The 25,500-nt window shown below is 34.4% G+C and overlaps 2 protein-coding genes across 2 annotated transcripts; one reads left to right on the top strand and one right to left on the bottom strand.

Moving 5' to 3' along the window:
* Positions 1–839: 839 nt before the first annotated feature.
* On the bottom strand, positions 840–11,424 carry LOC111018235 (serine/threonine-protein kinase STY13). Its single transcript, XM_022294251.2, has 3 exons — positions 11,194–11,424; positions 9,649–10,633; positions 840–1,634 (listed from the first exon to the last, which is right to left on the bottom strand). The coding sequence occupies exons 2-3, from the start codon at positions 10,548–10,550 to the stop codon at positions 1,295–1,297; spliced, it is 1,242 nt and encodes a 413-aa protein (XP_022149943.1). The 5' UTR covers positions 10,551–10,633; positions 11,194–11,424; the 3' UTR covers positions 840–1,294.
* Positions 11,425–17,096: 5,672 nt separating this feature from the next.
* Positions 17,097–24,159, top strand: ETR1 (Signal transduction histidine kinase, hybrid-type, ethylene sensor). Its single transcript, XM_022294143.2, has 7 exons — positions 17,097–17,376; positions 18,196–19,152; positions 19,752–20,120; positions 20,214–20,480; positions 20,565–20,692; positions 20,841–21,038; positions 23,555–24,159. Exons 2-7 carry the CDS (start codon positions 18,247–18,249, stop codon positions 23,910–23,912), a joined length of 2,226 nt encoding a protein of 741 aa, XP_022149835.1. The 5' UTR covers positions 17,097–17,376; positions 18,196–18,246; the 3' UTR covers positions 23,913–24,159.
* Positions 24,160–25,500: the final 1,341 nt, after the last annotated feature.

The raw sequence follows: 25,500 nt of genomic DNA, 5'->3' as shown, positions 1-25,500 counted from the left end.
AAATTTTGGTCTGTAAGAAAAATTTTGACTCCCCCCTAATTCCAATAAAATACCCTACAAAGTCCCACATATCTCACCATCTCAGCCTATTTGATTTATGGTTGATCATAGTTGCATTTATATTGGGTGGTTTAATAAGTTGTCAACCACTTCCTACGACCCTCTCGAAAAGAGCCAAAGGGGATATATGGTGATTTGATTTTAGCTATGCAAGTAGTTTTGAATACTTTTAGAGCTGCTTGCCATCACTAACTTAACCATTATAGTTTCCTGAATCGACACTCCAACCATTATAGTTTCCTGAATCGACACTCCATTACTCTGGACTTTCCTTCTTTGTAGTGGCAAGATTTACTCTATAATTTGATTCCTAAGACGAGAATCCTAAGAAATGAACATTTGGACCTGCAACCTCACAAAAGTAAAGTTATTTTTATATTTTAACCAGTTGAATTGTACTCATGTGACATGTTGTATTTTAAAAAATATTATGCATTGCTCTTGTCAAAACCATAGCCAATGGTCGTACTACCAATCCAAAAATCTCCATACATTAATACTATTGCTTCAAAATAAGCTAGTTTCTACATTGAAATCAAGAATAATACATATATATGTAACTTTAAATTCTATGTTTGGTCCATTAACTTTTAAATAATATTTTTAAAATTGATCCCTAAATTCTCAATATTCTATTTTATCCCTAAATCTGACATGATAAAGAAGAAATGAATGAAACAGAACAGAACCATTTTGCTTGAGAAGTAGCATCCACAATGCAAAATTTGAACAGAAGATTCCTGCTGGTAGACCAGTTTTAAGAATCTGTTTGGCATCCATTAGAATTAAAAATAGATAAATAGTGAAATTAAGATAATAAAATAGAGCAAGTACAAGTTGTATACATACACGTCAAATCTCCTCTTTAATGGTTAAGTCGCCAACAGGAATCCAGTAAAATAGGAAACTCAAAACCACAAGCTCCAAAGTTTTCATCATAAACTTCCTTTTTTTGTTCTTTTTTTTTTAATCAGTTTTTTTCCTTTCTATATGTCTGAAAAGAGAAATTAAAAATCTGATAGGATAAATACACAAAGATAGCACACTGACAAATCACCTTCTATTTGCATCTGCCTCTTCTTCTCCTCCTTTTTCCAGTTTCTTCTTCATCTCTCTCCCTCTCTCTCTCTCTCTCTCTCTCTCTCTCTCTCTCTCTCTCTCTCTCTCTCTCTCTCCCTCCTTATTGATCTTAACGTTTCCAATGTGTTCAGTTTTTTGTTTTTTAAACTTAGTATCAGTCTGTTGTCATTGGCTGCGTGATGCAACACCTGAAGCGGGCCTTACGGACGGTTGTCATGATCTCAGTCTGTGCATTCTCGAGCATCCGGACGACCTCGGTAAACGATGGCCTAACATCAGGGTTGGCATCCCAGCACCGGGTCATGATGTCGCTCAAAACAGGTAAGCAGTCATTAGGTATTATAGGACGGACTCCCTTGTTGACGACCGCAAAAGCGGCTTGCACGGCTGTCATGTTCTGGAATGGAAGCATTCCAGTGATGAGCTCCCAGAGAACAATGCCAAAGCTGTACAAGTCCACCTTCTGGGTGTAAGGCCTGTGTTGGATCATCTCCCTGCAGAAGCAAATAATGAAAAGAAAACAGACCTCATGTCACCTACATTGGTAAGTTTTAAGTTTCTAAATACAAACAGAAAACTAACAAAATACCAACAGAAACTTTCCCAGGGAGGCAAATAACAAATAGCAAGGTTGATCCAAGTATATTCAACCAAATTTGCTTCCCCGTGCAGATTGAAACTTTAAACAAGTCTCAATCGGTGTGATTTGGTACAGTTGTAGTGTAGAGATATTTACCAGGTTCATTTGAAGTTTGTAACTCTAACAAAATTGTTTACTTGTTCAATACGTTTGCCTTTCCAGATCATCAACAGAAGTAAAGCAACACGATATCAAAGCTTGACTTCATTATTCTGAACTTAATTGATTTGGCTTGGCATGTTGGAAGAAAATATCTTATTGATCCTCATATGGTTGAAAAGTGATGATAGCATATGACAGTACTTAAAACATTGCATTGTTTGTGTGTGTGTGTGTGTGAATATATACATATATATATATACATACTTACTTACTTACTAATCCATGAGTGGCATATATATACATACATACATACTTAATCCATGAGTGGAGTGTTTTGGGCCAACTTGCTTCAAGCCAACCACATAGCATCGAAAAGGAGAGATGAATCATATCCTTATCATTTTTGGTATCAGTTAAAGTGCAAATGAACAGAAACAATATCTTTAAGTGTTATTCCAATTTAAAGAATTGTGTCTAAATTTTCAATTGAATCATGGTTTATTTTGATGTTCATTATATGAAAGAGAGCCCAAGCCAACGGACTACATAAAGGAGTTACAGAACCAGAGCACATCATTGAGAGTGTAAAGGGTTGGTAGCTCTAGATAACAGGCTGAACTACACCTCTGGATGAATGGCTAGAACAAAGGGTTTGATCTACCATATCGGCCACTAAATTAGATATTTCTAGTGTACTAGTCCTTCAGCTCTCTTTTGTAAATATCTTGGGACAGTCCCTAAAAAGTGTTAAAGTATTCTCTTGGTTGCTAACCCTTGGAGGTCATAATACCAATGATAAATTTCAATTAAAAAAATCATCCTGCTATCTAAATCCAAACTAGTCCTGACTTTGTGATAGCGTTCAGAAAACTATGGTCCAAGCAGTTAGATATCTTTAACTTGCAGTGGGCTTTTTCTAGACACCATTAAGACTTGGTGATTCGTGGCTTGACTAGTCAGAGGTTTAAAAAGAACAAGAAGACACTGTAGCTGAATGCTTTCTCTGCCTTACTTCGGAACACTTGATTGGAGTGCAACAGAAGAAATTTTCAAGAAGAGAAGACTGTAGATCAACCTGGAATGTCATCGTTTATAAATCCTTCAATTGGTGTTGAAAATCTAATTCTTTTCTTTGTAACGAATCCTTTCTGCTTTGGTGACCAATTGGAGGTTAACTCCTTAGTCCTCAAATGTACATTCTACCTTCTCAGGGAATCAACTTTTTGTTACTTATCCCCCCCCCCCCCAAAAAAAAAAAAAGCGTACTAGTCACTGCTTCTTAGGTTAGTAACTAATAATAGGCAGTATGCTTGAGCCTCAATAATAAAGAGAATAAATTACATAAATTGAACTCAATATTAAGCTTTTCACTTCGTAATATCAACAAATCAATTTCCTGCACACACAAAGAAATTTCAAATGGCATACGTATCTTATTAGTCAAATAGCTTTTGAGGTTTAAAAAAAACTGTCCAATTGGCTCGAATGTCAAGAAATGTAATATAAAAAGTTCTTCGGCTGATCTTTACCCTTCAAGGTTTTTCCCTCATTCCGCCAGCTAACCAAAGAACTAATAATTATTAGGCTTACCACCCAAAACTTTGCATACTAGTAGCCAAGGGGCTATTGGCTAATTGAAGAAGAAGAACCTAGCAAAGATAGTAGAATTTGAATTAGTAGCATCCTGACTGCTCCATTGTCAGAAGATGTTTTTCCTTAAACTGAGAGAAGAAATTGAGTCATTTCTAAGCAAACGATGAATATTCTAAGCACCAAACTCAATACCCACAAAAAAATCCTGCTGTCTGCCTTAGTCTAAATTCATCTAAAGCCTTCCGCCTTTCCCCAATAAGAACATATAGCAAGAAAAATAGAAATAGAAAGATCCTCACACCCACAACCCTCAATTTGTCATACTAAGCTCGCAAAACTTGCCCCAGAAAAAACATGCCTTTTGAACTTGTTATCAACCACAATATTTTCCTCATCGGTTATTAACACGAGTCTATCACTCTATCAGCAACTAAAACAATGATGATGTAATATCAATATATGAATAAGGGAACATAGTGTTGCAAGAATTCTGAAGAAAGGACCTTCGCCATGATTTTTTTATAAGGGACACAAGGCATTTCATTACCACAAAAAGTACACACGAAGACAATGAGATGAGGCATCTCCTTCCAATCCCTCAAAAGGTTCTATAAAATGGCCCCAATCCAACACAAGGTTCTCAAATAGAGCATCAAAAAACCTTGGCCATCATTTTGTAAAGCTTGTTTACTAAATAGCTAGGTCCAAAAAAGACACAGGTTCAAGTAACAAAAGACCCTCAAAAACTTATAGGAGGAGACTCCATTGGTTAACGACCAAAAAAAATGGAATATAACAAAATGAATTAGCCATACAACCCCACAAGGAGGCATTGGAATTTACGAGAACCAAACTCCTGCCTGCCAAATAAATCGTACCTTTCCCTCCAAAAAGAGGTATAGAATGCCTTCTTCCAAATACTTTCACCAGGAGCTGAAGCTACCCCTAAACACCTAAAAGTGTCACTAATATTTTGGGCAAAAGGATACCTCCAAAGCCCAGATCCTCTAACATTTGCTTGCAAATAACATGCCATTGAGTTCAAAGCACAAAAGGGGAGGACTTCTAGACCCACAGTATTTCTTCTCATGAGAGCAACCAACCATAAGAAAAACTAAACCTTCAATATTTACAATAGAACACGCTAAAGGACTCAAGAGTCCCAATTCTCTTATCCCTAAATCCTAAGGAACCAAAAAACCTCCAGTATGATGAACAATGAGAAAAATAAAGAATCAACTCAATAGCATCCATACCAAAGTAGGTTCTCGTAAAATGGAAAGATGTTAAAGAACTCGAGAGTCGGAATGCTCTGATCTCTAAATCCTAAGGAACCAAAAACCTCCAGTATGATGAACAATAAGAAAAATAAAGAATCAACTCAGCGGCCTCCGCACCGAAGTAGGATCTCATAAAATGGAAGGAAGTTAATGGAAGAAGGCCCTTGTTCGGAGAGAAGATTACAGGGTGGCTACCCACCTAGCATGTTAACATCTTGTGTGTTCCAAAACAACAAGGCCAGGCAATGTTGTGACATTAATCAAGGTTTAAGCTGGCCCATATATCCAAAAGATCAAAAAAAATCTCACTCAAATTATACCTTCAAATCAACACTAGTTCTTCAATTGGCCATCAATTTCTGCCTCCTAAACAATTTACTTTTCATCTGTTCCTTCCTTGTATGGCAAGTCTTACTTGGTAAAGTCAATACCTTGGATCGGATTCAAAGGATGTCTTCCTTTTGCCTGGGCCCGCAGTGGTGTGTTCTGTGTAGGAAGGCCGCGGAAGATCTTGAGCATTTGTTGTGGTCCTGTCAGTTTGCGCAGGATTTATGGTGTTGGGTTCGTTCCAGAGATTGCAGGGCAATGATGGAGGAAGTGTTGTTATCCACCCCCCCCCCCTCCTCGTGATAGAGGCCGCTTTCTTTGGCAAGCATGCTTTCTGGCTTCTTTATGGGGTATCTGGCTGGAGAGGAACAATAGGGTGTTTAGGGGTGTGGAGAAATCTGTGGATTCTGTTTGGGACCTCATTAAGTTTAATACTTACTTATGGGGTTCGGCCACTAAGGCCCTTTGTAATTATCCGTTAGGTCTTATTCTTTTGGATTGGAGCCCGTTCTTATAAGGGTTTCCTTTGCCAGGCTGTTTTTTTGTATGCCCCTTTTGTGTATCTTCTTTTTTCATTTCTCTCGATGAAAGTGCAGTTCTCATAAAAAAAAAACTTTTCATCTGTTCCTTCGACCCTTCGACCTGTCTTGATATTTATTTCATTTTTTGTATTATTCAGAGGTCTATGATTTCTCTGTTTTTCCTTTTGAATGGGCCCTTTTCCTATTTGAATTGTCTTCCACTTCCCGGGTTGTTCTTTTTAATTCTCTTCTCTCTTAGTTTTCCCAATAACGACCTCTTTTTCAGATGAAAAGCCAACCTTAAGAATGAGAGAATACAAAGGAGCATCCAAAAACACGGTCCAACAAAAATAGAGTCAAACTAAAACAAAAGGAGACCAACAAAATCAGACCTAAAGGGTAATTACAAGAAGCTTTGGACATAGAAGCCCAAAAAGAGACAAGAAACCTAGCAAGAGATCAAACTTTCAACCCCTCTAAAAATATTGTTTCTTTGGACTCTAAAAGTCCTGTTTCTCTCATTCCAAAGCAGCAAAAAAGACAGCACACCACAAAAAACAACTCTCATCACAAAACATAGATGAAGAACCTCCACCACTATAAACCTCCACTCCCTCTAACAAGCCAAACAAACACCAAAGGCCTTAAAAAAAATAAAAAAATAAATAATCAGTTCCGAACTGAGGATGCAAACTGGCAACTCAAGAAAATAGTTCCAATGACAACCTTGGCTTCTAATGTTTTTTTCTCTTCCTTTTTGTTATATGTCGATGACATAATTCCACAAAGATGTTTTGTTTATACCTTTTCCCGACATTTTCATTTTTTTTTAGGAAAAAAGACTTGTAAATCTAAAAGAAAGATCTAAAAAATGGGAGATGAACTATCCCAATAAGCCAAGGTTGGAAAAACTCCCAATTGGAAAAACTTGCACAAAATCATAATTACAGAAATCTTTGTGTAATGTGCTCAATAAAGAAGAGTGCTCCCTCACTAAGTCCCAAAAGGTCTTGTAGGAAATATCTTCTCCTTGAAATATTCTTTTACTCCTCTCAGCCCGCAATTCCAGATGATAGCCACCACCGGATTGAACCAAAGGGCCCAACCTTACCACTGAAAGTCTCTTAAACCAACTGGAGAAGGGCATCTGAACATGTTTTAGAAAGGACCCAAAGAGCATTGGAGGTATTAAAGAGAGAACTCCAACAACCAAAGGGCATAGGAATAATAGGTGCAAGCTGTTTTCCACATCTTTTCTGCACATAATGCACCAACTTGGAAACAACGAAACCCTGGACATCCTTTTCTGTAATCTGTCGCAAGTGTTGAGCTTTTTAAGCCCAGAGAGCCACACAAAAAATAAAAAATAAAAAAATTAACTCACGTCTTTGGGGATTCTAGATTTCCAGATAATTTTGATAAAAGTAGGAATTAGACACTCTAATCTGGCACTTAGCTTAATCATCAACAATTCCACGGAGAATACTCATCTTGCTCGAGGTTCCAAACCTTACAGTCATTCTTCTCTCTTAAAGTGACAACCATAAGAAGATTATACAAAGCAGCCCACTCCCTATTTCTTGCTCTGAAAATATCACATTTTCATGTTTTAAATATTGGCATTAAATGCTTATACGTTTCATGGCTACATCTCTTTATAATTTGTCACAAAATATAATTACTTATTTATTTGTTAAAGTACAGCTCAATTCACTCAAGTGACATTTTTCTAGGTCACCTTGAACCTCACCTAGCACCTTTTAAACGTGAACATAAGCTGAGATAAAAGATCTACTAGTGATATGTTTCAAAGATTTCAAAAAAATTTGACAACCTCTTACAGTAATGATGGATCTTTCGCAAAAATCCTATGAAATTATTTTTTTTAATAGGAAACAATTTGGCATGAAATTATTAAAAATAATAATAATAATAAAATTAAATCCTATGAAATAAAACAATAATTAAGACTAAATTTTAATTATAACCAACAGTTTAAACCGGCATCTGAATTTAAATCACTGGCATACTTGTAATCATGATCATCCACCTACATAAACAAATGGTGTAGAAGAAATATCATACAACCCCATTCATTTGGAATGGGCACATTTGTCAAAAACGCATCTCTAGGCCCCCACTGACCAGTAACTTAGCCAGTGCCAAAGTATATTCCCCATCCAAAATCAAAATCAAAGACCTTACATTTTGTGATCCTATAAGATGGCAATCATTTTATGTGCTACGTCCCTCCCCCACGGGAGCAACAAATTACCCAAGAAATCAAAACCAAATGTCCAGCAATGAGGAGAAGCTAAATGTTAGGGTGAGAGACTTAATATAAACGTGAGAGAAACCCAGCTTTCATTAATCAGATGAAAGAACAGACGAGGGCAAACCAAAACTATCTACTAAGAGAAACCGAAGCCTACAGAAAAGGGTTCCAATCAAAAAGAATAGCACCTAATAAATAATTACAAAAAGGCTCAGAAACCAATGCCCAAAAAGGGAGGTATTAAATCTAATAATATCTCAAAACCTCCACTCATGTCCTCTTGGACCCCTAAAAATTCTATTATTTCTCTCAAGTCGAAGAGAGGTATTCTATTATCAGCAAAAATAGTTAAGCATGGCAAGAGACCGAATCACAGTTAAAAAATATGTATGATTTATGCACTCAAACTATGTGGATAGAAACCAGGTTTTGAACATGTCAACATTCCCAACAAAAAAGACCGAATATTTTCTCCATCCAAAAGAGAGAGAAAATGGAGAGAAACAAACTGGCTTAACAATCCTAATCTCTTCAGTAGTTCTACATCTACAGAGTGGTGACTGGAATCGCCAAAAAAACCATACGGGCCACACATCTGCAGAAATAAATGCGTGTGTATGTATATGTATGTACATTCGTGTATATATGTATGTATGTGTATGTACGTATAAGTATGTATGTATGTGTATAGCTATACGTACATGCATGTGCATGCATGTGTGTGTTGAAGCTATAATTTAACATTGTCAAAAAATGCAACGGAGTTATGCTGCCTTACGGGAGACATGTGATCTCAATTGAAAGATTATTTAACATTTACATTTGGATGCAAAAGGAAAAACCTAAACTGTAATCTGTAACTGCAAGTGACGATAAGCAGGACGAAATTACCCAACGGATCTTTACCAAGACCCAGAAGGAAAAAAAAAAATTCAATAAAACCAACAAAAGCGACAAAGTGATTCAATTAAGACTTTGAAACCAAGTATCCGCTAAATATAGCTAGTGGATACTATTTTAGCAAAATTTCCAATTCCTTCACTTGCACTGCCTTCTTAAGATAAAGTTTCATCCAGTAAAATAAATCTTGATTATACTTTTTTTTAACACAAAACGAACTTTCCATTGATGAATGAAAAGTAGCAGAAAATTACATATGAAATCAAAATCAGAAATAGGATAAAATAGAGAAAGAAATGTCATCACATTAAACAAACCACTGTTAAAAAAGACACATAAGCTTGGGAAAGTGCCTGGGAATCTGGTAGAACACCGAAAATAGTGCAAGAAAATCTGGTTTCAAAATTTCCGCACCACAAACAGGGAATAGAACCTCCTTTTGCTTCCATCAAGGAAAAAAAAAAAACAACAACAACAACAAACAAAAGTTTCCTCTTTTTCTTTTATAGCTCTAAAATAATAAAATAACCATGGATTTATACATGAAAGGCCTTTGGAGTTTTTTGGAACCTTCTTTTTTTATAAGAAACAGGAACCATATTCAAAAGCCTCCCTTTTGAAACAAGAAAAAGGGGTAAAAAACAACCTAAAGGCAGAGGGTGGAGTTTTTTGGAACCTTGAATATTTTGCATGGACATTTTATTTTCTAGTTGACTTTATTGGCCAATCTTCTTTGTAGTTCCTTAATAATGATGAAGCTGCTCAGTCCCAGAAAATAAATAAATAAATGCCACAAACAAGCATGCAGAAAATATTTGGAAAAGGTGACAATCATAACAGTAAACAATATCCAAGTGTCAAAAGACTTACGGAGCCATCCAGCGGTAGGTTCCCGTCTCGGGTGTCATTCCCTCTGTCTGCACCTCAATTCGGGCCACCCCAAAGTCAGCAACCTTGATAGACTTATCTCCAAAAATCAAAAGGTTGTCCGATTTCAGGTCCCTGTGGATCAACCCAAGGCCGTGAACATATTCCATCCCCCTGGCAACATCCAAAGCTTGCTTGACAGCTAATTTCAGAGGGACAGAGCGACTTTGTCGCTTCATTAAGAACTGCCTGACCGAACCACCCTTTGCATATTCGGTAACAATGCACCAAACCATCGGCTTATGACATGAGCCAATAAACCGGACAATATTTGGATGCTTCAAAGTAGCAAGCATCATCACCTCCTGCTGATATTGTTGCTCCATTAACTGAGCCTTTTCCAGGTCATTCTCTGGCCTCTCCAAGATCTTGATAGCAACATCTTCGCCATCATAAGTACCTCTGTAGAGTTTTCCAAAAGCACCTTGAGCAAAAGCCTCTCCCATATTAAGTTTCCTTAAATCAAGAGTCCACTTCTCGAAATTTTCAAGACCCTGGGTGGGTGTATTACTATCAAATAGGGCTCGGGCTAGTGCATCATCACTCAGGTGATGTGTAACTCTTCCACGACGGTTAATGCTCTGCTGAACAGTATAATTGTCGTTTGCACGCCGTCGCAAGCCTTGGTGATTTAGGATGCGAGTATGGGATTCATTTGATCCTACACTGCTGTTATCTAAAGACATGGCAACCGACCCTCCATCATTGCTTGTTTGCAAGCTTGCAAAGCTGTCAATAGACATGTTGGTTCCCTCACCAAGTTTATGGTAAAACCCTTGCGATAGATCATATGCATGCTCGTTTAAATCGATCATTCCAGTGAATTTTTGACCACCCTCCAACATTTTTCCACTGAAAAGAGAAGCCCTTTAATTCCCTCTATATCTTTAGCATCACCGATACTAGGTTGGCAGCCGCCTAATAGAATCTGAAACCAATAAGCAAATAGAGAGAAAAGAGCATTCTTGAGTAAAAACAAGTATTTGTTTTACAGTCTTATCAAATAAAATAACACGTAGCGCAGTGAAAAAAAACTGAAATACAAAAAGCAAACAACTCTAGTACAGACCTCCGTGAAACTTAAGCAAGCAAAAAAAGGAAAAAACCATGCAACAAAACAAAACCCCTTTCAGCATAACCCCCAACTTCAAAAAGTTCATCCAAAAACATCCGTGTAAATTTCCACCCATTACAAAAATCGAAAGATTCATAACACTAGCTGAAAAATCTAACACAATTAAGTCAAAACCCCAACAGAAACCAGACCCAAACAGGAAAAAAAATATTTTTTAAAAAAAAAGCCAAATACTATTTCGAAGACTTCTGTAACGGCTCGAGGGAAGAACATGTGAGCACCAAAATTAGCATAAAATTGCCATAAACTAAAGCTCAATCTCATGTATTAAACATCAGCACAGGCTACCATAAACAAAACATCCCAAAATCGAAGAGGGAGACCCAATTTACGAAGTAGAGTCAAAAAGGTACCTCGATCAAGAGGTCAAAACACGGCGATTCCGATGTGTCAAGTCCTCATCGCCAATTGAAGTAGCAGAAAACAGATCGAATCGAAAAGAACTGAACAGAAGAAGAAGAAAAAAACCCAAGTCGAGTAAGAAGACGAAGAAGAAAGTGAGAGGAGGAAATTGGCTATGAGCTCCGCATAGAGAGAGAGAGAACTCGACAAGTCTTCTAGTCTTCTTGCTCGTTTTCCATTTTATTTCCCTTTTTCTCCATTTTCGATTTATTTTTATTACAACGACTGGAGAGAAACTTTCCCCTGTTCTCACTCACACCGTGATTCCATCCTCTTACCGTGTTGCTCGCGTAAAATCCAATCGAGAAGTGCCACGTTTCGTTTCCTTATGGTTGCATCCTACTTCCTCTTCGTGCGTGAGTAGCTGATCATGACTTCCTTGTGCCTTTATTGGCTTGTTCTTAAACCTTGCCTTTTATAAAATATTAATCTTGGAATTTTTTTTCTATTACTTTTTAATTTTTGAAAAATAATGATAGTAATAATTGGTGTTTTAGTCCACCACAATCTCTAATCATGTTAAAAATCTAAGTTAATTACTTGGATTTTCTATAACTTCCCATTCTATTTATTCGTGATGACGATTTTGTCATTAATGCTTAACGGTATCGGGTCAAAGTATTCTTATCATGTCGAGTTAGAATGCTTAACGGTGACAGTTACATTTATGTAGTCTCGAAAAAGGTGAATTGTATTAAAATTTCTTAACTTCACTTATGTCAGCTGTGAAGCGCGTGACAAAAATATGTTTACAGATTGCCCTCGATCGTAATAATGACAAATGTTACGACAATTTATGTTTCATCTTAAATATAAGGTAAAGTGTGTCTGAACAATATAGTTAATATATGGTAAGCAATTACGATTTTTTATTTTGAGTTTTAAAAATAAGTTTTTGACTAATGTTAAGTTCAAAATTCTAAACTTTTTTTTGCTATTTATTTAAACTATAACCTATTTATCAAATTTTTTTTTTTAGAAAAAATAACTTTTGTACTATTTCATTTTATTTTATATATTTGTCTTTTCATGAAAATTTATTTATATATTTATTGCTTCCTAAGTAGCAATAGTTTTTTATTATTAAGAAATAAATATAAATCCATAATAATAATAAGCAAATTATATTAACTAATAAAATATTGAGAAAACTAAATCGTTTTCTAGTCATTATCATTTGATTTTTGAAAAATAATGATAGTAAACATTGGTGTTTTAGTTCACCACAATATTTATTCATGTGAAGAATCTAATTAATTATTTGGATTTTCTAAAACTTCCAATCCTATTTATTTATTATAACAATTTTGTCATTAATGCTCAACGGTGTCGGGTCAAAATTCTCTTATCATGTCGGATCAAAATGCTTAACAATAACAATTACATTTATGTAGTATCAGAAAAGGTGAATGAGATCGTAATTTTCTAGTTTCACTTATGTCAGCTGTGAAGCATGTGATGAATATTTGTTTATGGATTGCAGTCGATTATAATAATGACAAATGTAATGATAATTTATGTTTTATGTTAAATATAAGGTGAAGTGGGTCTAAACAATATATATAATATATGACATGCAATTACATATTATGATTTTTAATTTTGAGTTTTAGAAATAACGTTTTAATTAATGTTATATAGTATGATTATATTTTCTACAAAAAATTCAAAATTCAAACTTTGTTTCACTATTTCTTAGCGAGAATTTGGGTCGACTAACCATTTTTAGAAGGAAAAAACGATTTTTGTCCTCATATTTAATGTTTCTTAAACTCTTAAACTCTTATGTAATTTTTATATGAAATTATACATATCCCTTCTCACTTTTCTTCTTGTATTATATTCTCTTTCTTCCCCCTCCTCCTTTCCATTATTTTTCATCTTTCTTCTCTCTTTTCCCATAAAATATTTTATCATTTTTATCTCTATTTTTTTCATTAACTCATTATTTCTCTATTTTATTTTCCTTCTTTTTTTTTTCTCTCTAAAAGATTTTCTTCTTCTTTGATGTCATTGTGAGATTAAATTCAATTTGCAGATGTCTTTGTAATAGGCTCGTGTGAGAGAGAGAAAGAAACAAGAAAGAGAGAGCTAGAAAAGGAAGGGAATCCGTAGATTAGAAAGAGAAAAACAAAAATGAGAGATACAAAGACAAAAATACAATAAATACATACCATAAAAAAGCTCAAAACACATTTTCTCTCTCTTCTTTAATCACGATAGAAAAAACTCAAAATTCTTCTCTATTTTTTTCAAAAAAAAAAACCATAAATTTCTTTATTTTTCTCTCCTCGCTTCTTCAGCTACTTCTTATTCTTTTTTCATTTTAAACTGTCGTCCATGATTTTCCTCCTGCAGGAGTGAGAGCGAGACCGAGACCGAGAACAGCAGGAGTGAGAGCGAGACCGAGACCGAGAACAGCATGATCGAGAGCGAAATCACCGAGAGAGAGCAATAACACCAAGAGCAAGAGCAATTTTGAACAAGGGTTTCTTTGGCCATAAAAAGTGGGGCGCAGTGTAAGATTTTTAGAGAGATATAGAAAAAAAAAAAGATAATGGTGGTCTGGTTGGTAAGGCGTTAATTTCTACTCTTCTGGCATGGGTTCTTAAAAAAAATATCCTTCATAAAAAATTTAAAACTATTTTCACTCCAATTTTACTTAAATTTTTGCCTCTCTTGGTGCAAAATAATTTTCTTTTGAAAAGTTTGAAAAAATCTCTTACGGGGAGGGAGTAGATCTAAAAAATCGAATTGGAGAAGAAGATAGTCCATTTAAAAAAAATGTCCTTTGTAATTTTTTAATGGGCCAACTCAAGCCCAATACAATGAGTGAAGCCCATGGATCATGTTATTAGAAGTTGGACTAGCTCAACTTAAGGCCCAAAAACAGCATTCTTTTGAGAGTGAGGAACGCTAAATCACAGTGGGAAATTCCCTCTAAGATTAATTTTTAATTGTTTTTAGTAAAAAGTAATTATTTTATTTTTATATTTTATATTTTTATTCACACAACTATTATTTATACTAGATAAATAATTAGTTTTTTGAAAAATATTTAATATTTTTAAGTAATTAAATATATAAAAATGATATGCTTATTAAGTTCCAATGATTCAAAAAATTTATAATAGATTTTGTTTAGGACTATATCTATTTACCCGTTAATAATTTTAACCTTAAATTATTAAACTTTCAACTTTATGTCTAATAGTCAACTATTAACTCTTTAAGTTTAAAGCTTACGATAATCTAGGAAGAAAAAAAAAGTTTAACACTTGTATCACCGAATGTCTAAACCTACTCGAAATCAAACTACCACATAATTATTAATATTCATGGGTTCATGTGAGATCCTTAACATGTCTCATCAAGATCGTGGTTCTTTTGGCTGATCGATCTTTGATATATCCTTTTTTTTTCTTTACCAAATGTTTGTCTGAGCTTTTGAGTTATAATGTCATATTAATATTCATGATTCCATCTTATGTCTATTATAAACCTATGTAAAGTTTATTTTCTTTTGAATATGGGATCCCTACAATAATCCATAATATATCACGTGAACACTAAAATAATCTAATCAACAATAGGAACTTATTAAAAAGATAAACATGAACCAAATTTATAACATAGCCTAAACAATTTATAAACGAAGGTTAACAAAAGCATGGTAGAACACTTATTCGTTTTAATTTGTTCGTGTTTAAATTACATACAATTAAATACGTGTTTCGTAGGCTTAACAAATGTAAAGCTTTTACCAAAGCGAGTTATAAGTTCGATCCTCATCTCCACATATTGTACTAAAATCATAAATGTAATGCTTTTGTCCTATAAAAGAAAATGTAAAGTTATTTTCTCCTTTTTATTGGGGCTTTAAAGAAATAAATCAACAAAGGAGAAAAAAAAACACATTTGATGTGCTTTCCATGTCAATCATTTTTGCTCATGATCATGTGGTTTCAAACGACATGCCAAGTGGCTTATAACTCCAATAATACCTATCAACAATTCAACATGTGTTAATCCAAATGTCAATTATATAAAGTCCAGTGACAAAACATAGCTAATTGGTTAAATTATCCATGGATATTGAGGGCTAAAAATATATGAAAGGTCTCGTAACTTTCAATTTGTATGCAATAAGTCCATTAATTTTTAATTTTGTGTCTAATGAGTATTTCTAACCGCCTTAAAAGAATGTTCCTAAACTATTAAATGCATTTTTCAAAGTTTATACATTTATTGGACACAAAACCAAAATTTAACGCACTTATTATATATCTCAGTGAGACAGTGACCTATTAGATACGATATCACAAGTTCCAAGATTTATAATAGTTTGATATCTTTGAACTATATGGATGTAAAGTTAATTTAGCAACAATCACTAGTTTTAAATGTCCATAGATCCACCGTGAAACATAATTTCTAAATTTTCTTAAATCAATATCATTTTTGCCAAAAAAAAACATTTAAATCAAAATCATAAATTAAACGTGTATTTTTTTAAAAAGTTTAGAGACTAAATCGAAAAAACAGTAATTAGAAAAAAAAAATTTGTATCCCCTAAAACTTTAAATGGAAATACTTGTTATTTCAGCCTAGTACGTTAAAGCTATGACTAAACAAAGCAAAATTTAGCGTGTGAGAGCAAAATTGACGATTTCATATTCGAAAATACTAAAACATATAATATGACTCTATTATTGTTAAATCCTTTGTTTTCAAATTTCTATTTTCAAATTAAACTCATGGTTAGGAACTAAACTCAAAAAAAAAAAAGATAATTGAAAAAACTTTTTGTATCCCCTGTCGTACTTTAAAGGAGGATATTTGTTAATTCTTACCTGTAAATTCCAAATTTGCAAACAAATTAAAATATTGGGTCCCACTTAAAAAAGGGTAAATCATATGGGGTCCTAATCCGTCACCATCCATTATTCAAGCAACTTTGTACCACCATAATTAACGCTATTAATTTAAGACGATGCATGAATCTGAATATTATTAGTTTATTTAAAACTATATTAAATTATATATACATATCTTATATTAAAAAACAAATAAATAAAAGATTTAAATACCACGACCGTAGTTTTGACTGAGCCCCTGTACTCTCACAATATATTTTTTTTTTGATTTATCTACTTTTTATTTTGATTCATTTTTACATATACTTTTGCACTCTTTGTTTTCATTGATGTATTTTTAAAAAAGCTACTAATTTGATTTCTATTCGTAACATTTGAATATAGATTTGTACGGAATAAAAACTATTGGTATAAATTTATGATTACATTTTTAATAAATTTAATGAATAAAGTGTCACGTTAAAAATATGATCGAAAGAAAATAAGATAGAAATGAAAGAATCAATTCATTTTTTAAAGTATATGTCAAAAAAATATATTTAGAAAATACACGATTAAAATAAAACAAAGTTGAAAATAAAATACTCAAATGGACGTTTTAAAACTACATAAACTAAAATGAACTGAAGATCAAAATATATGTACCAAAATAACATTTAAGCTTAGTACAACAATACATGAGAGTGAGAATCCGCACAAACAACTTTTTGATTGAAGATATGTGTATTGAGTTGGCTCAGATTTAGAAATTATATTTTTTTGGCTCCCAATTTTTAATTAGTCCAAAGTTTGAATTTGGTTACTAATTATATAGTACCAAAATTTTGTTTAGGCATAAAATAATATATAGAGAGAGAAAGAGAAAAAGGGGAAGAGAGAGAAGTGGCATGGTGTGGATAAAAGGGGAAGGAATAGACTGACGGGAGAGAACCGACGTTGACTTATAAATGTGTTGGCTTTGGAGTTTGGCTCTCATTTTTCCCCCACTTTCCGTTTGCTTGTCTCAGAACTCCCGAAACCCCATCACACCCATAAAAGTTAGAGAGAGAGAGAGGAAAAAGAATTAGAGAGAGAAAGTTAGAGAGAAGGTGAAAATACCCGGAACATTGCATTTGGTCTGAAAACGTTTTTGGACATCTGAAGATCGGGACCCAAATGGAGGAACAAAGACGCTTCTTCTTCTTCATCTTCTTGTGCTGAAACGTGATGAACAAATTCCGAGGCCGCTTTTCACCACAAATGAGCGAAGGAACCCAGGTGGTGGATTGATTGATTGATTGATTGATTGTTTGTAATCTTTACCCTGAAGCTGAACTGGGTTTTGGTTTTGGAAGTGTTTCTTTGGAGCTCGAATCGTTGCTTGATGAAATGGGTGATGTGATGTGGGTATTTTTTTTGGTGGGATTGGTGTGTTTTTGAACTGATCTTAAGCTGAGGTTGTTGTTCTTTTGTTTGGGTATCTGGTGCTGCGATTCCCAAATCGGTTGTTGCTCTGTTTGAGGTTGAGATTTCTTAATTTGAAATGAAGGTTTCTTGCTTATACGTTTTCTAACCATGGTGGATCTGATTATGAAATTGGAATATCAACTATTGCTGTTGTTTTTCCACTTTCCAGCCCTGTAAACAAGGGCAGAGAGTTTCCTCAAAAGGAATTTATCCAAAATTGAAATGGGTCTTGTTGGCTGATTTTAAAGATAGATATTAGCGTAGAAAGGAAGCAGAATGTTCCTGCTTGATGTACTATCTGCTTCCCTGCTCTACTAGACTTCTCATGTTCTTTAGGGGTGGGTTGATGTTTCGAGTCACATTCTGGACCAGAGCCAGAAATTTTCAAAGGAAGTGACAAAATTCTACTATCTATATATAATCTCTCAATTTTGAAAAACATTAGGATGGCAAATTAGAGGGAAATTTAAAATCCTAATTTTTAGTTCAAGTTGTTAATCAAAAACCTACCTCCCCTCCTTCCTTCCATAGGCCTACTGAATTTTACGACTCATTAGTAATATGTACATATCATTAATTTGACATAATCATTGGTATAAATAGTATTTTTTTTTTCCTTTCGTGAACCAGATAAACAGTTGAAAGAAGAGCAAGTCATTGGGCAGCTTTGGTCTGGTTGCCATGGAGAATTGTTATTGCATTGAGCCACAATATCCAGCTGATGAGCTGTTGATGAAGTATCAGTATATTTCTGATTTCTTCATTGCACTTGCGTATTTCTCCATCCCCTTGGAGCTCATCTACTTTGTCAAGAAATCTGCAGTGTTTCCTTACAGATGGGTTCTTGTCCAGTTTGGTGCTTTCATTGTTCTCTGTGGGGCAACACATCTTATAAACTTATGGACCTTTACCATGCATTCGAGAACGGTAGCAGCAGTGATGACCACTGCAAAGGTTTTAACTGCTGTGGTATCGTGTGCAACCGCCCTTATGCTTGTACATATCATACCTGATTTATTGAGTGTCAAAACTAGAGAGCTGTTTTTGAAGAACAAGGCTGCTGAATTGGATAGGGAAATGGGGCTCATTCGTACACAAGAGGAAACTGGTCGACATGTAAGGATGCTTACTCATGAAATTAGGAGTACTCTTGACAGGCATACTATACTGAAAACCACTCTCATTGAGCTGGGAAGAACTTTGGCATTGGAAGAGTGTGCACTTTGGATGCCAACTCGTACGGGATTGGAACTTCAACTGTCCTATACTCTTCATCAGCAGAATCCAGTTGGATATACTGTCCCCATCCATCTCCCTGTGGTCAGTCAAGTTTTCAGTAGTAATCGTGCAGTAAAAATATCACCAAATTGCCCTGTGGCTAGGCTACGACCTCTTGCTGGGAAATACATGGCTGGAGAGGTTGTTGCTGTTCGTGTTCCTCTATTGCATCTTTCTAATTTTCAAATAAATGACTGGCCAGAGCTCTCGACTAAGCGATACGCACTCATGGTTTTGATGCTTCCATCAGATAGTGCTAGACAATGGCGTGTTCATGAGTTGGAGCTGGTTGAAGTTGTTGCTGATCAGGTATCCACGAGCTTGTTTATCTTTGACTTGTTAGCATGGGCTCATCTTTGACTGGTTAGCATGGGTTCTTTATTAATTATAATTTTTCATGACTCCTTTTCATTATTTCAATGAGAATGCAGCATGTTTGCCTAGAAGTTCCTTCTATATCTGCTTCTCATCCAAGTTTTAACAAATTCAGATTTTTTTTTAATTTTATATATATCAAGGCTATACTATTGTACTAAGGTTAATTTTTAACTACTATTTAAAAAGTTAAGGGATTTGGGATTAATTTTACCTGCTGCAACTCAAAGCTGAATCCTTGCATGTTGGACAGGTGGACAACTCTTATAAATTCGTTACATGGTGATATTATTCTAGATTGTACATGAGTTGAGCCGTTGAGGATTTTGCTCATATAGTGTACCACCCCAAGAAATGAGGAAAACAAAAATTACATATCATTTATATTACTTGGTACATGTTAAAATAAGTAGAAACATGTCAATTTTGTAAGAGGAAAGTTTGTTTATCTGGAAAAAGTTTTTGTTTCCATATCTCAAGGATATTTTTGGTGTCCTGATACCATTGATTCATGTATGTACGTTTTAAATCAGGTAGCAGTTGCTCTTTCTCATGCTGCAATCTTGGAAGAGTCAATGAGGGCTAGAGATCTTTTAATGGAGCAGAATGTTGCCCTTGATCTAGCCAGGAGAGAAGCAGAAACGGCAATACGTGCCCGGAATGATTTCTTGGCTGTCATGAACCATGAGATGAGAACCCCCATGCATGCAATAATTGCCCTCTCTTCACTGTTGCAAGAGACTGAACTTACACCAGAGCAACGCCTGATGGTTGAAACAGTATTAAAAAGCAGTAATCTTTTAGCCACTCTGATAAATGATGTTCTGGATCTTTCAAGGCTCGAAGATGGTAGCCTACAACTGGACATTGGCACTTTTAACCTTCAAGCTGTTTTTAAAGAGGTCTGACCAAAAATTTTGTATTATTAATTTCGTTGCAAATATCAATTACGAATTACCCATCTGATACTGTAAAATCAACTCTCTTTCTTGCAGGTACTTAACTTGATCAAGCCTGTTGCACTAGTCAAAAAGTTGTCATTGACCTTACATTTGGGTCCTGATTTGCCAGTATTTGCCATTGGTGATGAGAAACGTCTTATGCAAGCTATTCTTAATGTTGTGGGTAATGGCGTGAAATTTTCAAAAGAAGGTAGTATATCAATCACGGCAATTGTTGCAAAATCAGAAACCTTCAGAGAATCTCGAGTTCCAGATTTTCTCCCTGTGCCGAGTGATGGTCACTTCTATTTACGTGTACAGGTTCGTTTATTTGGCATCTGCGATGGTAAGTCTTTTAATATCAATATTTAGAAAATATGCTAAAGATTTTTTCTGCATGTGTAGGTAAAAGATACAGGATCTGGAATTAGTCCTCAAGATATTCCCAAGTTGTTCACTAAATTTGCTCAAACTCAAACAGTGGCCACAAGAAATTCTGGTGGTAGTGGTCTTGGGCTTGCAATTTGTAAAAGGTACAATGTTTATAGCTGGTTTTTCTCTTATTGATCACAAATAATTTTTGTCTAGGAATTTTGTCCCCATATATTTTTAAGATTAATGTAAGCTGCTATGAGATGAAGATGTGCCCCTTATTCCCTCCATTTTTTGTTGTGTGATCAGGTTCGTGAATCTTATGGAAGGACATATTTGGCTTGAAAGTGAAGGTATCGGAAAGGGATGTACAGCCACCTTTATTGTAAAACTTGGAATTGCTGACCAATCAAATGAATCAAGGCTTCCCTTTACATCAAAAATCCATGATAACAACATTCATACAAGCTTTCCTGGACTCAAAGTCCTTGTTATGGACGAAAATGGGTTAGTAACATAGTTACCTATTTTTTCTTCAAAATTTGAAGTTCTTACTTCATTATTCATTTTAAATGTAATTATTTATCATGTTTTTTTTTGTATTTGGTGGACTGCTGTCCCTCTTGCTGCCCTGTTTTTTCCCCACTTTGGAAGGCTAAGATTCCAAAGAAGATTAGATATTTCTTTGGTAGCTCTTACATGGCAGGGTTAATACTTTAGATCGTATCATGATGCATTCTTCTTGTCTAAGTGGGCTTCAGCGCTATATTCCTTGTAGGAGAGCAGTCATTGGACTTGCCAGTTTGCTTCGTTTGTTTAGGATTTTTTGCTTTAGGCTTTTGGGGTTTGCTTTGCTCGTGCCAGAGAGTGTAGCTCGATGTTGGAGGTGACTCTTCATTACACTCTGTTTTGGGATAAGGGACGCTTTTTGTGGCACACAAGTTTCTTAAATGTTCTTTGGAGTTTGTGGAATGAGAGAAACAACAAGATATTTAGAGGGGTTGAGAGATCTTGATAGAAGGTGTGAGCTCTTGCTTGGTTTCATAGTGTCCAAATTTTTTTTGTAATTATTCCTTAGGTTTGATATTGCTAGATTGGGGTGGAGGCCATTCTTTTAGTTTTGGCTCCTTTTGTTGGGCTGTTATTTTGTATGCCCTTTTGTATTGTTTCATACTTCTCAATGAAAGCTCGGCTTTTCATTTTCTTTCATTTTCGAAGAGACGGTAAATTCTATTTAAAGATGAGTTAATTTAGGCCAATAAGCCTTCACAACAGTATCTATGAAGTTTTTGAGGATAGAATGAATAGTGTTATTCTAACCACCTTGGGTTGATCTAGTGGTTATTAGAGCCCATGAAAAAATAAAGGGACTCGGAGAAAATGGAGAAAATGGGTTCAAACCCTATTCTGGTCACCTACTTTGAACCTTAAATGTTGGTTGTAAGGTATGATGGTTGTCCCTTAAAGATGGTGAAGAGGTGCGCAAGTTGGCTCGAACTCTTAGCAGATATGTAAATGAAAAGTGGTAAACACATTTGCAGATCTTAAAAAGCCAGAAAAGTTGAAGCGTGGCCACTGAAAATCAACATAGATAAAACTTATGATCTTGTTTGTTTTTAACTTTTCCATAGCCCTTATAGAAAGGAAGCAGTTTGTGGCCAAATACCTTAAAAGGACTATTTGTTAACATTTCCATTTCTTGTTTTTGTTTCTTCATTTTAATAATTAAAAAAAAGAATTGCATGGTCTCAACAATTATGGATTGAAAAATGATAAAACAATATTTTTATTTATGTTTTAGAACAAGTCGGGAACAGAAACAAGAAATAAAGAACTTATTTTTGTTGTTTTCAAAATTTCTATACAATTTTGAGAATGTTTTTATAGAAACAAGAAACTAAACAGTTGTCACATGTTTAGGCTTCTTAATAAAATTGGAAATGAGAAACAAGAAATGAGAATGTTATTGGTCCTATATCTTATCAATGGGATCTGGAAACCAAGATCGCAAGGGGACCTGCTATCCCTTTTCCTTTTTGTGGTTGTTGTTGATATCTTAAGTAGATAAAAGCTTGACTGCTATATTAAAGGCCCAGAAATTGAGGGTGACGGGAAGTCCTGTCGAAGCAGAGTATTTTACCAGTTCATTAAGAAGGATTTTCCTCAGTTGTAAAGTATATTGAATAGTAATCTCTAGTTGGTTTTGGAATAAAGGTAGAAAATAATCATCAGTACTGCTGTATATTTCTCTTTATTTTATCATAGTAAATAACTAAATAATATCATTACTTTCTTTATGAAAGTTACATGATCGCTCAGGATAATGTTGCAATGGTTGAGATGTTGATTTTTACTATTTCCGTTGGTACGGTTGTTGACTCAATTGATGAAAGTTGATTCCCTCAATATGATAGGAGTGGTTTGGCTAAATTTTTGGAACACTTTTTTTGCATTCTTATCAAGGTTTTTGATGTATCATTGTTCGACACAAATACCGAAGTCCGAGCCAATCTACAAATCGTTGTCTAATATGTGCTCTCCATGACGGAAGTTGATTCCCCCTTAGTATGATAGGATTGGTTTGGTTAAATCTTTGGAACGCTTTTTGCTTTCTTTTCGACGTTTTTGATGCATCCATTGTTTGAAACAAATATCGAACTGATCTCCAAGTCTACCCGACTCAAGTATTTTTTTATTGAGGTTTAGAGGTCTCAAGATGAGATGGCGTAAAGGCGTTAGTTAGCGCTTTAGAAAGATTGCAGGGAAATTTTCTAACTATCTTTAGAGCTTGTTCTTTAGATTGGTGCTCTTTATTTATTGCTAGTTTAGTTTTTATATGGCTCCTTAGTTTGGATTGTTTGGTATGTCATTTTTTACTCTTTCATTTTTTTTTCCTGATAAAATCCGGTTTTTTGAATAAAATGATATTTGTCCAATATATACTCTCTTGATTTTGGAAGCCATACCAAGCATGTTGGAATTGTCTTTCAAGTCTAATATTCATGCTGCATTTCCTGGTACAGAGTTAGCCGGTCGGTGACCAAGGGACTTCTTGTACATCTCGGATGCGAGGTAACGACAGCAGGCTCAATCGATGAGTTCCTACACGTCGTCTCGCAAGAACACAAGGTGGTTTTCATGGATATATGTGCTCCTGGAGACGACGGTTACGAACTAGCAATCCGAATCCGCGAAAGGTTTGCAAAATGTCACGAAAGACCGTTCATGGTAGTACTCACAGGGAACTCAGACAAAGTAACAAAAGAGAGCTGCCTCAGAGTCGGCATGGATGGGCTAATACTAAAACCCGTCTCGATTGATAAAATGAGGAGTGTATTGTCGGACCTCATAGAGCGTCGGGTTCTATACGAGACGTCTTGAAGGAAGCAGAGTACACAGAGAGATATCTAACACAAACTGTTGTGTACATACATGATGGCAAGAGAGAGAAGAGAGAATTCCAGGTTCATACGCAGAAATTTGCCACTGGTACTACATACTCAAAAAAGGAATAGCGCAGAAATTTGTGTAAAAACATTTTGGAGAGTTCCTTGAGACAAGCTAGATGTCATCCTGTAACTCTGCTAATTTTTCTCCTTGGAAAATATTATACAGTATCTTTAGTTCATCTCTCTCTCTTTCTTCAAATTAAAATGGAGAATATTTTTCATTTTCCAATTAAGTTTGTGTGTGAATATGTTTGTCAGGGGTCATAATTACTTTTGTAATCGTCAAATATCACTTTTCTTTCTCTGTTTGTTAAATTAAAAAAAGTCTGATGATGTGTGTAGAAGTCATGGTAAAATTAATGATTTTGAAGAAATAAATTTTATAATTGATTTTCTATAATTAATTTTCAAGCTGGAAATCAATTTAAAGCGAAGTTTTTTCTTTAAATTAAATTGATTTTTAGGAAAGTGAATTTTGACAATGCCAAACGTGATTTTGACTATGCTCAATGAGTAATTTTGAAAAAGGATATTTAAGAATAATTGATTTTTCAAAATCACCACTCAAAGTTGATTTTATGTTTTTCTAAAATCAATTTTTTAATTTGTCAAATATGATCAATGAAAATAAAAGTGATTTTGACGGTGACAAAAGTGATTTTTCCATGTTAAAATCATTCTCAAACACACCCACACTCCAAAACACACCTTAAAATTATTTTCAATTGATTTTTAAGGTATTACTTAAATTATGGTTTTGAAAAATCAATTATATTTAAATTTCTTTTTTTTTTAAAAATCAATTAGATTTATTGTTATTTTAGACTATATCAGTTTTATACGTAATTACCCTTTTTAACTTAAGGTGTTGGATGAATAAAGTAGCATACAATCAAATAAAATTTTTTTTCAAACAAATTTAAACATAAAAACAGTTTTAAGATATTAGTTTACATAATAATTTTTAAAAAGAACATTTAAAAATACATTTAATCAGCGCTAAATGCATAATGTTATATTCAAATCGATAAATTATAACCTGCTTCGTAAACAATTTTCTTCATAAATTTTGGTAATTTTCCTGAATTTGACTGACATATCTGAAATGAAAATTTTCACATTTTTTTTTATTAAATTACCAAGTTAGTCCATGTGTTTATTTTTTTTATGACCTCAAAAAGTTCAAATTACATTTTCTGAACTTTTGATTTTTAAATTTAGTAAATCCGCAATATTAATATCGTTACTTAAATGTGTGATATGACATAACATGTTAGATGAAGTAAAAATAATTTTTAGTACGATTTGAGACATCGAACAGATGAATCGGATAAAATAAAGGTGTAGGTTCAATGAATTGATAAAATTTAGTAATAAACTTCAAATTATAATTAGTATACTCCTTTTATCTTACATGTTGTATTAAAATTATTGCTAATTGCTCGTGAGTTCAATCAAACAAGTACTTATTGCACAAACCTAATTATAGTTCAACTGATTAAGATATGACAAAAAAGTCA

The sequence above is a fragment of the Momordica charantia genome, assembly GCF_013281855.1.
Source record: "Momordica charantia cultivar OHB3-1 chromosome 8 unlocalized genomic scaffold, Mcharantia_2.0 BLBB01000008.1, whole genome shotgun sequence".
NCBI lineage: Eukaryota > Viridiplantae > Streptophyta > Magnoliopsida > Cucurbitales > Cucurbitaceae > Momordica > Momordica charantia.
The sequence above is the reverse complement of the archived record's forward strand: the minus strand, read 5'-3'. Positions and strand labels throughout refer to the sequence as shown.